Source organism: Trachypithecus francoisi, unplaced genomic scaffold (assembly GCF_009764315.1).
Source record: "Trachypithecus francoisi isolate TF-2019V2 unplaced genomic scaffold, Tfra_2.0 Lachesis_group21, whole genome shotgun sequence".
In the NCBI taxonomy this organism is placed as follows: domain Eukaryota; kingdom Metazoa; phylum Chordata; class Mammalia; order Primates; family Cercopithecidae; genus Trachypithecus; species Trachypithecus francoisi.
The window spans coordinates 59,633,759-59,649,731 of record NW_022681467.1 but is presented as its reverse complement, the minus strand read 5'-3'; the positions used below and the strand labels follow the sequence as shown (position 1 = coordinate 59,649,731).

Here is a 15,973-nt window from a genome sequence, read left to right as displayed (position 1 = left end):
AGGTTCCAGCGATTCTCCCACCTCAGCCTCCTGAGTAGCTGGGATTACAGGCACTCACCACCATGCCCAGCTGATATTTTGTATTTTTAGTAGAGACAAGATTTCGCCACGTTGGCCAGGCTGGTCTCAATTTCGTGAACTCGTGAACCCCAGCTTCCCAAAGTGCTGGGATTACAGGCATGAGCCACTGCACCCGGCTGTGTTTTTTGGTTTTTTAAAGACAGGGTCTCACTCTCTTGCTCAGGCTGGAGTGCGGTGGTGCGATCTCGGCTCACAGCAGCCTTGACCTCCTGGCTCAGGTGGTCCTCCCACCTCAGCCTCATGAGTAGCTGGGACTGTGGGCGTGCGCCACCGCGCCTGGCTGATTTTTAAAAATGTTTTTTGTAGAGATGTAGATCTCACTATGTTTCCCAGGCCAGTCTCAAACTCCTAGGCTCAGTGATCCTCCCGCCTGGGCCTCCCATGGTGCTGGGATCACAGGTGTGAGCCACTGCCTGGCTCACACTGAACTTTTAACGCAGCCACTCGGCAGGGTGTCCTTGCGTCTCTAGCTTTGCTCCTTGTCCTGGTGGGGAAGGACTCACAGCTGAGGCCGGCAGCAACGCTGCTCCCCGCCATGGGCGTGGCGCGTGGCGCGTGGGGCGTGGCTGCAGCCTGTCCTGTTGTCGTCCAGATGTGGGTGTTTGGGTGTCGGGCTCAGGGCTGTGAGGCTCTCCTGCGGGTGTCTTTTTAGCTCATGGGTGTGTGTGCTTTTGGCAAGCACCTGGGGGCGTTTATAGGTTACGAGGTGCGCTGGCTCCTGATGGCTGCTGTAATAAATTACCAGACTTAGTGTCAGAGCAATGCAGGTTTTGTCTCACGGTTCTCTGAAATCCAAAGCAGCTGGCAGGGCTGGATCCCCTGGAGCTCAGGGGAGTCCGTGGGCCTCTTCCGGCTTCTGGAAGCCACAGCATCCTTGGCTCATGGCCCCATATCATTCCTGCCCCTTCCCATCCTCACTTCTGTCACCCTCCTGCCTCCTTCTCTTCTGACAGGGACCCTGGCGGGTCTGTTGAGGGCCCACGTGGCTCATCCAGGACTTATTGTCGTGAGATCCTGAACTGAATCGGATCTGCAGAGTCCCTTCTGCCACAAGGTGGTAAAGCCACAGCTTGGGGGTTGCAGCCTGGGTGTCTCTGCCGGGGCCTCATGGGCTCACTGCTGGGGGTTTGCATACGGTAGCCCGGGATTTTGATGAAAATCGCCACGCCTCTTTTCTGGTTTTTTTTTCTTTGAGTGTCTGGCTCTGTCGCCCAGGCTGGAGTGCAGTGGCGTGATCTCGGCTCACTACAACCTCTGCCTCCTGGGTTCAAGCAATTCTCCTGTCTCAGCCTCCCGAGTAGCGGGGATTACAGCTGCATGCTACCATGCCTGGCTAAATTATTATTTTTTTTTTTTTGAGACGAAGTCTCACCCTGTTGCCCAGGCTGGAGTGCAGTGGCACAATCTCGGCTCACTGCAGGCTCTGCCTCCCGGGTTCACGCCATTCTCCTGCCTCAGCCTCCCAAGTAGCTGGGACTACAGGCGCCTGCCGCCTCGCCTGGCTAATTTTTCATATTTTTAGTATGCACTGAAAAATAAGAGTTTTTAGTGATTAGATGGACAAATACATAACAAAGCAAACACAGCGAAATGTTAACTGGGGGATCTAGGCAGCAGGCATCGTCACCATTTCATTTTTTCAACTTTTCTCTGAGCGTGAATATTTTCCCAATACAGTGTTAGGAGTAAAAACAAGAAACTATCCAAACTGTACACCTGAAATCTGTGTAGTTTAGGGTATGTAATATATCACACCCCAAAAAAATAGAAAAAAGGGCCTGGCCTGCTGGCTCACGCCTGTAATCCCAGCACTTTGGGAGGCCGAGGCGGGTGGATCACCTGAGGTTTGGAGTTAGAAACCAGCCTGACCAACATGGTGAAACCCTGTCTCTACCTTTTTCATTGTGGTGAGACTGTCTGTAAAAACAAAAACAAAAACAAACAAAAACAGCGTTCACCATTGTGGTTCAATGTGGTTCAATTCTGAGACTCCTCTTCATGGTTTTTTGTTTGTTTGTTTTGAGATGGAGTCTCTCACTCCTGTTGCCCAGGCTGGAGTGCAATGGCATGACCTCGGCTCACTGCAGCCTCCACCTTCCGGGTTCAAGCGATTCTCCTGCCCCAGCCTCCCGAGTACCTGGAATTACAGTCACCCAGAACCACACCTGGCTGATTTTTTTGTATTTTTAGTAGAGACGGGGTTTCACCATGTTGGCCGGGCTGGTCTCGAACTCCTGATCTCAAGTGATCCGCCCGCCTCGGCCTCCCGAAGTGCTGGCATGACAGACGTGAGCCACTGCGCCCGGCTTCTCTGTGGTCTTTAACTTGCATTTCTTTGATGGCTGATGATGCCATTCATGGATCTTTTTTGGTCAAGTGGCTGTCCGGGTCTTTCTGCCGTGTTTTGATTGGGCTGTCCTCGTGGCGGCCGTGAGGCACCGGCCAAGCGAGTGTCGTGGCTCAGCTTGCAGTCATGAGTCTCGGGCGCCTGCTCCGCATCCGGGTCCCTGCTTTGGGGAAGTGTCTGTTCAGATCTTCTGCCCATCTTTTATTACCGAGAGGTGAGAGTTCCTAGGTGTTCTTGTTCCAAGTCCTTCATCAAGTATGTGCTTTGCAAATCTTTTCTCTTGGCCTTTGGCTCACTCCTTCCTTCCTCCCTTCCTCCCTTCCTCCCTTCCTCCCTTCCTCCCTTCCTCCCTCCCTTCCTTCCGCAGAGTCTTGCTCTGTCGCCTAGGCTGGAGTGCAGTGGCACAATCTTGGCTCACTACAAACTCCACCTCCCGGGTTCAAGCAGTTCTCCTGCCTCAGCCTCCTGAGTAGCTGGGATTACAGGTGCCCACCACTGCACCCAGCTAATTTTTGTATTTTTTTTTTTAGTAGACACGGAGTTTCACCATGTTGGTCAGGCTGGTCTTGAACTCCTGACCTCGTGATCCACCTGCCTCAGACTCCCAAAGTGCTGGGATTACAGGCGTGAGACACCGCGCCCAGCCGAAACCCAACTTTTAGCATGGGAGAGTTCTTTCTGCTTATCCTGATTTCTTTTATGTGTTTTTCACCTTAATTTGTTACAATAATTTATATTTAAAATTTGGCTTTAAAATTGGGTGATTTTGGCCGGGCGCGGTGGCTCGTGCCTGTAATCCCAGCACTTTGGGAGTCTGAGGCGGGCGGATCACCTGAGGTTGGGAGTTTGAGACCAGCCTGACCAATGTAGTGAAACCCCATCTCTGCTAAAAATACAAAAAATTAGCTGGGCGTGTTGGCAAGTGCCTGTAATCCCAGCACTTTGGGAGGCCGAGGCGGGCCCATCACAAGGTCAGGAGGTCGAGACCATCCTGGCTGACATGGTGAAACCCCATCTCTACTAAAAATACAGAAAGAAATTAGCCGGGTGTGGTGGCGGGTGCCTGTAGTCCCAGCTACTCGGGAGGCTGAGGCAGGAGAATGGTGTGAACCCGGGAGGCGGAGGTTGCAGTGAGCCGAGATCGCGCCACTGCACTCCAGCCTGGGCGACAAGAGCAAAACTCTGTCTCAAAATAAATAAATAAAATAAAATAAAATAAAATTGGGTGATTTTTATTTGAAGCCTCTTATGAGCTGAATGTGCACCCCCCACACTCGTGTGTCAGAGCCCCAGGCCCCGTGTGGCTGCGTGTGGGGAGGGCCTTGGAGGAAGTGATAAGGTGAAGTCACAGCCAGGCCCTGATCCCTGAACACGCTCGTGAGAATATAGCACCCACCACCCACTCTGCTCCCAGACTCTGGGGAGGGGCCCCGAGGGTTCACCTGCCACCGTCTGCAGGTCAGGAGGGGCCTCACCAGACACCAGGTCTGCTGGGACCTTGACCTCGGACTTCCCAGTCTCCAGAGTGTGAGGAAACTAATTTTCGTTGTTGAGCCGCCCTGCCTGTGGTGTTCTGTCATGGCATCCCAAGCTAAGACAAAGCCTTAACGTGAGTTTGGATATAACCTGTACATTTAGTTCTAGAAATGCACAATTCATATGATGTATCATTGAGGGATTTGCAAAAAAATATAAAAAGGAGTCTAGTTTGGAAAAATACAGTAGAGTTTGGAAAAATATCCTTTAAAGGCCCCAGAAGAAGTCATAGGTAGCTTGACAGTCCGAATGTCACCATCCCCGGAGACTCCCACCTGCCCCTGCCAGGCTGGACTCACCCCGTGTACTGCCTGAGTGGGGGCCCTGTGCACCTGCCACACCCAGCTTTCAGCTGCTGGGCCTCACAGCACCACCCTGAGTGGCGTCTGTGAGCGACGTGTACGTGTTTGTTCCAGGGGTGTTTGCAGACGTCGCCTCTGCCTCTGCTCCAAGTTCCCCCTGCCTCATACCCCTGTGCTTCTGTGGTTCTGATCCCGATTCCTGTCAAGGACCACAGTGGAAAATCCATTCTCTTGCTGTGGGAAAATATCTGCAAGTCATCATCACTCAGCATGTTCTGGGGAGTTTGGAGGCCCTGCATACAGCCCCGCAGGAGGGAGGCTCCTCCATGAAGCCCTGGCTGGCCGGAGCTGACACTCGGAGGAATATGTTGAATTTGTGACTCAAGTCGTCACCTGTTGTTGTTGTTGTGGTTGTTCAGTAGAAGCTTTGTTGAGAGATGATTCACACACCATTCACCCGTTTAAAGTTTGCAGTTCAGGGGTTTTTGGTATATTCACAGTGTCGTGCAGGGATCAGCACAATCCATTCAGAACGTTTTCCTCAGCTCAGAGGGAAACCCTGCCTCACTTAGCCCTCACCTGAGACCCCTCCCTAGCCCCTTTTTGTAGCCATAAATCTACTTTCTGTCTCTTGATTTGCCTGTTCTGGATATTTAATGGAAATGAAATGGCATGTGGCCTTCTGTGTCTGGCTTTGTTCACTCAGTAGTTTTCAAGGCTCCTCTGTGTGGTTCTGTGTCTGGCTTTGTTCACTCAGTAGTTTTCAAGGCTCCTCTGTGTGGTTCTGTGTCTGGCTTCGTCCGCTGAGCATGTTTTCAAGGCTCCTCTGTGTGGTTCTGTGTCTGGCTTCGTCCGCTGAGCATGTTTTCAAGGCTCCTCTGTGTGGTTCTGTGTCTGGCTTCGTCCGCTGAGCGTGTTTTCAAGGCTCCTCTGTGTGGTTCTGTGTCTGTTCTTCAAGCCTTTTCATGGCCACATAATGTTCCACTGTGGGAATGGACCTTGTCATGTGTATCCATTCATCCATCGATCGACTTGTCGACTGTTCCACCTTTTGCCTGTTATGAATAAAGTGCTAGGTGCATCCTGGACAAGGTTTTCTGTGGGCTTTTGTGTCTTCATTTCTCGTGGATATCCGCATGCCCACACGTGGAACTGCTGGGCCACGTGGTGATTCCTGTACGTGACGTTGTGAGGACCTGCCGACCTGCTCCCCAGGAAGGGTACTATGTTGCACTCTTACCAGCAAGGTTCCAGGGTTCTGATTTCTTCCCATCCTTGCCAATATTATCTGACCTTTTTTTTTTTGAGATAGGGTCTCACTCTGCCTCCCAAGCTGGAGCACGGTGGCTAGATCACAGCACACCACAGCCTCAACCTCCCAGGCTCAAGTGTTCCTCCCACCTCTCAGCCTCCTGAGTAGCTGGGACCACAGGCACGAGCCACCACACTCAGCCAATTTTGTTTTAATTTAATTTTTTGTCCTGCTGTGTTGCCCAGGCTGGTCTTGAACACCTGTTCTCAAGAGATCTTCCCATCTTAGCCTCCCAAAATATTGGGACTACAGGCGTGAGCCACGGTGTCTGGCCTGACTTTTTATTTCCAGCCATCCCATTGGGTGTGTGATGGAATCGTGGCGTGTGGTGGAATCGTGGCGTGTGGTAGAATCGTGTTGTGTTTTGCGTTTCCCTAGTGATGAGTGATGTTGAGCATCTCTTCATGTACGTATTGGCCATTTATACGTCATCTTTGGACAAATGTGTAGTAAGATTTTTTGTCCATTTTTATATTGAGTTACAGTATTAATCTTTTTATTATCAGATATATAGGTTGCAATTTTTTTTTTTTTTTTTTGAGACAGAGTCTTGTTCTGTTGCCCAGGCTAGAGTGCAGTGGCATGATCTCAGCTCATTGCAACCTCCGCCTCCTGGGTTCAAGCGATTCTCCTGCCTCAACCTACTGAGTAGCTGGGATTACAGGCATGCACCACCACGCCTGTCTAATTTTTGTATTTTTAGTAGAGGGGTTTCACCAAGTGGGTCTTGAACTCCCAGCCTCAGGTGAGCTGCCCGCCTCGGCCTCCCACAGTGCTGGGATTACAGGCATGAGCCGCCGCACTCGGCCTGAAGCGCAGACATTTTAATTTTGATGAGTCCAATTTATTTTGTTGCTTGTGCTTTTAGTTTTGTATTTAAGAACCTATTGCCAAATCTGAGATCATGCGGATTTTCTTCTAAGAATTTTATAGATTTAGTTCTAACGTCATTGATCCATTTTGAGCCTCTCCTTGTCTTTGAGAGATGGAAATACTGCAGCCCCAGGAGCCTCTGACTCTCAGGCCCTCAGCCCTGGAACCGGGCCTGGAACCAGGTCTGCAGCCCCTCATCCAGGGAGGGCAACCCTCGTTACCAGGGAGGGCAACCCCCGTTGTTCTGAGTTGAGCCATCCTCCACCACTGCCAGGGGCCTGGGTGGGCATGAAAGGCCGGGCTCGGCCGAGGCTGTTGCATTGCTGGGGCAGGTGCCCGGCCCCCAGGGTGGGCTGGGCTCGATGCTGCTCTGTAGCTCAGGCTACATTTACGTCGTAAAGTTGTCACCTGTCCCACTTGGAGAGTCTGGGAATGACCCATGTGTCTTCTGACGTGTGTCCCTCTGTCCCCAGATGCGGACCTGTCCGTCACGGAAGCCAGCAGCTCTGACAGCCGAGGAGAGAGGGCCGAGCTCTATGCACAGGTCGAGGAGGGTCTCCTGGGAGGAGAAGCCAGTTATCTGGGCCCTCCCCTCACCCCGGAGAAGGACGACGCCCTGCACCAGGCCACCGCAGTGGCCAACCTGCGCGCGGCACTCATGAGTAAGAACAGCCTGCTGTCGCTCAAGGCCGACGTGCTGGGGGATGACGGTTCCCTGCTGTTCGAGTACCTGCCCAGAGGGGCCCACTCGCTGTCCCGTAAGTGCAGGCCCTGGGGGCCGCTTGGCTTTGGTGTGGTTTCGAAGGCTGAGAGTTGCAGGTCCTGGGCCAGGATGAGATGAGGCTGAGGGTCTGTCCCTGCTGCTCGGCCGCCTGCTGACCTCCCTGTTCCGGGAGATGGTGGGGCGGCGTCCCAGCCAGGACTGGCCTCTCGGGTCCACAGAGAGCTGGCTTTAGAGTGAGGAGGGAATGGACGCGGTTGTGAGGGCGGCGCAGCGGGCAGGGGAGTAGCCCAGTGCTTGCTGGAATGTTTCTCACCCGGAGTCGTTGGGCGGAATGGGAGCCCGCCCGGGTTGCGCAGGCTCGGCGCAGGGGCCGGGGGTCTTTGTGCTCCAGAGACGGGCTCAGGCGCCCCCTGCCGGCCCCTCTGTTGCCTCTGTGCTGAGGCTCGTTTCACGCAAGGGAAATGGGGACGCGATTGCACTTGGGGGCCTCACCTTGTGTTGCCTTCGCTGGATAATGCTGGTGGCGTGTGACTTTTAAAGATGCGTCAGATGTTGTGTTTAAAACGTAAACATCCCCTGCCGAATCCAAACGATGACGCCCCTGCTGAGATGTGGCCAGAGGTTCAGTCCCTGCTGCGTGTGGGGCTCCCCCCGGACTGACTGACTTCCCGACAAGACGCGGGCACTGGGCTTTAAGAGTTTAAAAAAAAAAAAGCAAAGGGGCCGGGCGCGGTGGCTCACGCCTGTAATCCCAGGACTTTGGGAGACTGAGGCGGGCGGATCACGAGGTCAGGAGATCACACCACTGCACTCCAGCCTGGGCGACAGAGCAAGACTCCATCTCAAAAAAAAAAACAAAAACAAAACAAAAAACTAAAAACCCACCGCAGCCAGCCCCCAGCCAGCTGCCTTCTGGTCTCGTGCTCACGTGAGGCCGCTGGGCAAGGCCTGGTGCTGGCACTTAGTGCATAGTTGGTGCTCAGCATGCGGCTGAGAGTGAGTGAGGTGCGTCCTGTTTCTCTCCAGGGGAGGAGGCAGTGAGTTCAGGGTGTGAGAGGCTCCCACCTCGGTGGCTGGGGTCCAGGCGTGCTGAGTGGTGTGGACCCATTGTTTCCTAAGTATTGAGTGAAGTGAAGGCAACGTGCCAGCCGTCCTTGATGCTGGGATTTGGGAAGTGTGTCTCTTTCTTTACGCTGCTCTAAAAAACAGTATTTTTACAACTTTGTTTTCATGAGCACTAAAATATCCTTTCGAATTTTCGCGTTGGTGTGAGCACTGATGCCAACTGTTTGTGGGTAATAAAGACTACATGTGGAAAGTGGTGTTCACCTTCCTTTTATCCCGCGTACTCAGCGAGGAGCTGCGGCCGAGGGGTCTTGGCCCTGAAAGTGAGGCCCAGGGCTGAGCACTGCACAGACAGACAAGCTGCGAGCTGGGCTTTCGCAGACGTCCTGAGGCTGCACTTCCCACATCTGAAAAACGGGGCGGGGGGGTGCTACTTACACAGCTGTTGTGAATTCAAACAAAATAGTGTTTCTAAAATACCGAACACGGTGCAGGCAGAGCGTTTGTGATTTATGTTCCAAAATGTTGGCCCCGTCCCCTCTCGAATGCAAAAGTGTACTTGTTAGCAGAAATGGTTGGATTTGACCAAACCCTGGGGTACTGGGACCTTTCCAGGAAGGGTGGCAGGGCACGTAGGCATCCTGCAGCCGGCCAGATGGAGTGCTGGACACGTTTCGTGGGCATCAGGAGGGACAGGCTGGGTGCGGCCAGCGACGCGTGCCCATGGGTGCGGTTGGAGGGGGATGCCGGGCCTCCCTCACCACCCTCCCCTCTGACCACCTTTTCACATGGGGGGCTTGGGTGCTGTTTCCTCTGGGTGCTCTCAGACCGTTGTATACACTCGTTCAGGGCAGGGACTCCAACACACCCAGTTCCTGTGCAGCCCTGCAGGTACGGCTGGTGCGTCTTGGTCGTTCAGAATGACTGTGGGAGCCTGGGCAACGTGGCGAAACCCCATCCTTATGAGAAATTAGCCAAGCATGATGGCGCCTGTGCTGTGGTCACAGCTACTCAGGAGGCTGAGGTGGAAGGATTGCGTGAGCCCAGGAGGTCGAGGCTACAGTGAGCCGTGATTGCATCACTGCCCTCCAGCCTGGGCCACAGAGTGAGACCCTGTCAAAAAAAAAAAAAAAAAAAAAATGTTGTTGGACTGGGGGGAAGTGATTTGTTTGTGCTTTTTCTACTGTTTCTGTGTCTTGACAGCCTTCCCTGGGTGTGGCTCCGTCCATGAAACCTTTGGTGATTTGTGTGTGCAGTAGATGGGGCCGGAGGGCACGGCTTCCCCCAAGATGTCCATTTCACCCGCGGCCGCTGAGCCGTGGCCCCTGGTGCCAGTGTCTGACCTTGGGAACACACACCCCAGCTCGGCCGCTGCGGCCCTGGCAGTTTCTCCCCTTCCTCCTCAGGGCTTTTCTGTTCCGGGCCCCTCCTTTCAGGAAGCGAGCCCCTGAGCACGTGGGGGGAATGGCCGCGGAGCCCAAGGCTGGGACCTTGAATGGTGCTGGCTTCTTCCCAGGGCCTCTCCCTGCAGTGAGAGTGCTGTGACCTCTGCATCCTGAGTGTGTCCTAAATCCTGAAGGTGGGGTGAGGGCACACCCGGCACTCCCGGGTGTGTTTGTGTGTGGGTGCATGCGGTTTTTTTTTTTTTTTTTTTTTTAGAGACAGGGTCTCACTCTCTCGCCAAGGCTGGAGTGCAGTGGCACTATCGCGACTTGCTGCAGCCTCTGCCTCCCGGGCTCCAGCAGTTCTCCTACCTCAGCCTTTCAAGTAGCTGGGACTACAGGTGGGTGCCCCCACACCCCACTAATTTTTATATTTTTAGTAGAGACCGGGTTTCACCGTGTTGGCCAGGCTGGTCTTGAACTCCTGAGCTCAGGCAATCTGCCCACCTCAGCCTCCCAAAGTGATGGGATTACAGGCGTGAGCCACCGCACCTGGTCCCATCTCACTCGATTTTTAGTACAGCTGTGACTAATTCCAGGTGAAGTTGGCTGGTGGGTCTTTTGTTATTTCTCTTAAGTTCTAGCCTCCTTTTTAATATTCTAAATTTTCCACCTCTCTTGTAAGAATTTGCCCTTTTGGGCCAGGTGTGATGGTTCACACCTGTAATCCCAGCACTTTGGGAGGCTGAGGCAGGTAGATCACGTGAGGTCAGGAGTTTGAGACCAGCCTGGCCAACGTAATGAAACCCTGTCTCTACTAAAAATACAAAAAATTACCCAGGTGTGGTGACAGGCACCTGTAATCTCAGCTACTTGGGAGGCTGAGGCAGGAGAATCGCTTGAACCCAGAATGAGGAGGTTGCAGTGAGCCGAGATCACGCCATTGAGCTCCAACCTGGGCAACAAGACCAAAACTCAGTCAGGGCGGGGCGGGGCGGGGCAGGGGGGAGAATTTTCCCTTTTGTTTTCTGTAAATACAGTTTAGAAGTTGTCAGCATCCTTCGCTTGTTGGGCTGTGAACTGGATGACCCAGATGCCTGCCCAGCAGACAGAGAGGCTCTAGAACCCGGCAGGGGACAGGTTATTTTAAAATGTAATTTTCTGGCATCCTGCATGGCTCCTCCCTGTTTCCATCATGCACTGAGGTAAATAATAGAAATACTTAGAAAAAAACTTGGATTTTCCAAAGTTCTGTGGTCCTCCCTCACTGCCGTAGGCATTCTGTCCCCGACAGGTGGTCCCGCAGAATCCTTGCGGAAGTAGACCATGGACACCGGCGCCTGCGTCCAGGGAAGCCTCAGCCGAGGCGCCTCAGTGTGATTTGAAGGTGAGGTCCGGGGGCCTGGCCTCTGTGGGGGCTGCTGTGGAGGAGGGACTCCTCAGAGTTCATGGAGCAGCTCCACTCGCTGGTACCTGGGTGGACACCGATCGGGGGAGAGAACTGAACTTCGGAGTCTGACACCGTCTTTTGATCTGAAGCGTTTAACTCATGGACTTCTAATTCTCTCAACACCGTGCGGGAGCAGCAGGCCCGACGGGACCCCATCGCTCCCCTCTCTCCCTTCCTGCCTTCTGGAGGGGCATGGACACAGAGCCGTGTCCTCCCATTGCTGAATGTGGGGGTGACTGTGGGGTTGGCGAGAGAGGGCAGCTCACTGTGGCTTGTGGCGTGGCCCTCCTATCCTGTAGCTCCGGAAATTCGACCCTGAGCCCCGGGGCCACCTGCTCCTCTCCTCCGCTCCATCAGAAGAGAGAAAACAAGAGCTGCCTCGGCTGGGCGAGGGCCCCCAGTACCCTGCCCTCAGAGCGGAGGGAATGCAGCTTCAAGTCAGGCGAGCTCTGAAGAGGGGCTGAGAGGGCAAGTGGCCCCAGCTGTGGTTCTAGGGGACCCTGCTGTGGTTCTAGGGGCGTGGCTGCTGTGCCGGGCATGGCCGGTCCTGACTTGGAACCTCCTCTATGTGCTGGTTGCAGGCAATGAGCATTTCCAGGGTTAGGGCCTCTTGTTAGCGTGGTCTCTAGGTGTCCCGTCGAACGCATCTCCCAGTGGCCTGGCGTGCTGTGCAGGAAACAGAGGGGGACACGGCGGTCCTCGCTGTGTGTCCACTGCAGCTTTGTGGCGCGGGGTGGTGGGGTGGGGATCCCACCACCTGCCCGGTTCTCCTCATCATGAATGCACCGTGGTTGAACAAATACAGCCCGGCCGTGGCAATTTTGCACAAGAATGGGATGGTGGTCGCAGATTTCTGAATTTAGAGAACCATTAAATATGCAGGCAGCAGGCACAGAGCAGCCAACACTCAGAGGGCCTTTGGGAATGATTCTGGAACATTCTAGAAAAACTGAACTAGTTTCGTTGGATTTGTAGGACCAATAACCTTGGCTTGGCTGTTAAATTAAATAGATGGCAGTTTCATTAGTAGACCACTAATCTCTGACATCCCTTTCAGAGGACTTGCTGTACTTCTCATTTGATTCCGTTGAACTTTGCTCTGCTTACTTTTATTCCTTTTTCAGCATTTCAGCAGTAGGCTGGCCTCCTCCCTGTTAATAGTCATTGTTCACCCAGTAGAAACCATGAAAAGTGTCATTTAGGCTCAGAACACGGCTGCCCACAAGTTGTGCTGGGCTGGCGCTGACCTGGGGCCTTGAGGTGTGCGCTGCCTTCATGTCTGCAAACAGCACAAAGATGCCGACTTCACACAGACAAGAGGAGGATGTGCCGCTGGCTGGCCGACAGCCGGGGACAGGAGGCTGTGAGCCCCACATCAGCCGTGCCTGGAAATGTGGGACGCGGCCTCTGGAGTGTTGCCAGTGTAATCTCCCTCACTCTTTTAAAGAGTCAAGGATTCTAGGGACAGCCATGGCGATGCGGTCCCGCCTCCCGTGAAGCTCATCCCAGCTCCCTGCAGTCCTTTCCTGGGGGCACTGCTTCCGGCCGGCTCGTTACTGGAGAAGGTGGCTGAGCCCAGGCGTCAAGAGGCATTTTGCAGAGAAGAGTCGCAGCTTGTCTTTGTTTTGGTTGTGGTTTAAAGACTGTTTCCCTCTGGTATTTAGAGGATAAATCGAGAACTTTACCTTGGTTCTGGATCGAGACTGGAATCGTGAACAGTTACCGACCAAAGGGATTTGGTGGACATGCACTTTCAGGCAGCCCAGGCCGGCGCGCCTTGGTGTTCTCATCAGGAGAGCATTTCTGCAGTCCAGCCGTGTTCACACTCCGACTCAAGAGAGACCCACCCTGGAGAAGACCCCAGGCATTTGTGGGTCGGCCAGCTGATCAAAGCACTTGTACACCTGCCTCCAGCGAGACCCCCGGGTCATCACTGGGCTCGCACCGCATACCGGGAAGATCATCGGTGCTTCTGGAACTCTCTAGAACCCAGCGGCTGGTACGCGTTCCTGTGGGTGAGACTCCTCCTTTCCTGTGTTCCCAGGGCCTGGGTCCCTTGTGAGGGTCACTGATGGCAGAGCAGAAGCCCTTCCAGCCTCCACCCTCCACCCTCAGAGCCACAGGATGGGCTCTGGGGAACCACCAGACCCAGCCCAGGGAGCCGGCGCTGCCTCCCCCAGCTCAGGTAAGACACCAGGGTGGCCAGCTTTGTCTGGGGCAGCTGGGCCAAACACTTGGGGCATGGTGACCCTGACACCCATGTGCTCGTGGCCACGACCCAGATGAGCCTGGGCACCTCCAAGGAGGCTCTTTGGTGGCACCTGCTCTCCATGTGCCCTCCTCTCCCACCCTCAACTCACCCAGGTACAGAGAAAACCCATTTTAGGTCAGCCGAGTTACTCTCTTTTGCAATAGTAATTGTTCCACTCCCACAGCGATAGGTTGTATGAAGTTGAATTGGTTTTTATATTTTGAGCAATTTTTTTCCCCTAACGTAAAGACATTCAGTTCATGTTGCAGTGGGCTGGCTGGAAACATCAGTTCCTAGAGCTCAGTGGTGGTGGCCGGTCCCTTCCAGGCCTGGTCACTGCCCGTTTCTGGCCAAGCCCCGACTCAGAGGCCACTGCCCCAGCCGGAGCCGCGCAGGGCCCTGGTGGAAGGTGTTCTCCTTCCTATGCCTGAAGTCGCAGGGTCTTTTCTGTAAAGAAAGGGCCATGGGGCGTGTTTGCCTCCTTGGAGAAAAGAAATTCTTTAACAAGAACTCAGCCCACTTTTTTTTTTTTGAGATGGAGTCTGGCTTTGTCGCCCAGGCTGGAGTGCAGTGGCGTGATCTTGGCTCACTGCAAGCTCCACCTCTGGGATTCAAGTGATTCTTCTGCCTCAGCCTCCCGAGTAGCTGGGACTACAGGTGCCCCGCCGCCACGCCCAGCTAATTTTTTGTATTTTTAGTAGAGATGGGGTTTCACCATGTTAGCCAGGATGGTGTCGATCTCCTGACCCCGTGATCCGCCCGCCTCGGCCTCCCAAAGTGCTGGGATTACAGGCGTGAGCCTCTGCACCTGGCCTAATTTTTGTATTTTTAGTAGAGATGAGGTTTCACCATGTTGGCCAGTCTGGTCTCGAACTGCTGACTGCAAGTGATCCACCTGCTTCAGCCTCCCAAATTGCTGGGATGACAGGCATGAACTGCCTCATCCTCTCACAGTGCTAGGATCACAGGCGTGAGCCTCCTCGGCCTCCCAAAGTGCTGGGATGAGCCTTGGTGCCCGGCCTCAACCACACATTTTGGATTTTGAAATTAATTGCTGTTGCTACACGAGTCATTTCTCACAGGATAGTTTTGGTGGCAGGTGTTAATGTTTTGTTAATGCATATTTTTTTTTTAGTGTCTCTTCATTGAGAATTAATTACAGTCTTCCTTTCCAGATGGCTGTTGACAGCCTGTCTTTGTAGCGACTGGACAATGTCCCAGGTGAGTAAGGGTGGCAGAGCATCCACCTAGAAGTCTTGCTGCTTTTATCCCATCCTGACGGTCTATAACTTGTCTGTCTCTGGTTCTAGATCAACACTTCTCATGGCGTGGAGAGCTGGGCGGAGCAGTCCTCTTCCAGTGTTGGCACGAGGGTGGGTTTCTGCAGGGCCTGTGGCCTGTCCAGGATGCCTGAGGAGTCTTCTTTCAGCCCAGGCCTGGATGGACTTGCCCAGCCCTGGGAGCAGCCTCACCTGGAGCTCCTTGGGTGCTGACAGCTTTACCCTGAGGCCAGCTAAGGAGCCCCGTGAAGCAAGTGACAAGCAAAGGGACCTGCTGGAAGTGGTTTGGGACAGAACTGTGGGTACCTCTGGTCTGTGTGCTGGAGCCAGCGTTTGCATTTGCCTTGATGCTGCAGCCAGGGCATTGGTGTCCAGGTCCCGGTGGCCGGCTAGGTGCAGCTGCCCATGCGCAAGAACTCTCAAGTGTGTTGGAGCAGCGGGGAGCTCACAGCCGCGTCGGGGAGGGGACGTCTGCGGAGAGCTGTGACCAGGAGCCGGTGTGTGCCTTTCTGTGGTCATTTCTCGAGTCCTCTGCCGGCCGCTGCCAGGTGAAGGCATCTCCGTGCCCAGCTGGTGGGCAGGTGGGGCAGGTGGACCTCCAGCTTCTGCCTGACGGGGTTCAGATGACCGAGATCCCACGGGATTGCCAACACGTGGGGACGGGGCCTTTCGGGGACAGGAAAAATGTCCCCATCCATGGGAAGTGGAGCCACACAGCTCTGACCCAGCGACTTTCTCAGAAGATCTGAAGACACAGCCTGCCATGGCGTCCTTGGTGGTGTGTGCCTGGCATGTGCGCGGCGCTCCAGTGTTGGCGTGGAGTTACAGGAATGTGCTGCTTTCCTTGTCAGACGAATTAGGTTCAATGTCAGCTTTCTATTCAGAGCAGGTGGTTGTGGACTTGTTGAGCTCTGGTGACCCAGAGCAGCAGGTGGGCTCAGGAGGGAAACAGGCATCCCCCATTCCAGATTCTGGAATAACCAGAAGTGCCATCTGGCAGGGAAAGTGGCGTGTCGGGGGAGCCCACTCCCAGGCCAGAGACATGTCCCGCAATCTGCCCAACAGCCCATCCACTTTCCAGAAGGTCCCCATCTTCACTCAGCCAGTGTCATCTGCTGGAGCCTCCCCTAGTTGCTCAAATCTTTATTCCTGAGATGAGTTTCTGAAGATGGAGAAAAGTGGGATTTCTAGCGAGGTTTGGGGCATTTTACCAAAGGTGACTGTGCTCTGCTGGCATCTGCGAGAGTCGGGAGAGCAGTCCACACAGGCCGCGCCTTCTGAGCTGCCAGACCTCTTTATGCAAATGCCTGTTGGAATTGTAATGTCAGTCGTAGAGAAAATGAAGCTTTTCATTTTTTATTGGTCAAAAT

The 15,973-nt window shown here is 54.0% G+C and overlaps 1 protein-coding gene across 3 annotated transcripts in view; it reads left to right on the top strand.

Annotated features, from left to right (window-relative positions):
• Positions 1 to 15,973, top strand: part of ZBTB46 (zinc finger and BTB domain containing 46) — a 90,526-nt gene that overhangs the window by 49,413 nt on the left and 25,140 nt on the right. For all 3 annotated transcript variants that reach the window (XM_033187157.1, XM_033187155.1, XM_033187156.1), the window contains exon 3: positions 6,925 to 7,209. In XM_033187157.1, the coding sequence (XP_033043048.1) occupies positions 6,925 to 7,209 (285 nt within the window). The remainder of the gene's footprint in view (positions 1 to 6,924; positions 7,210 to 15,973) is intronic.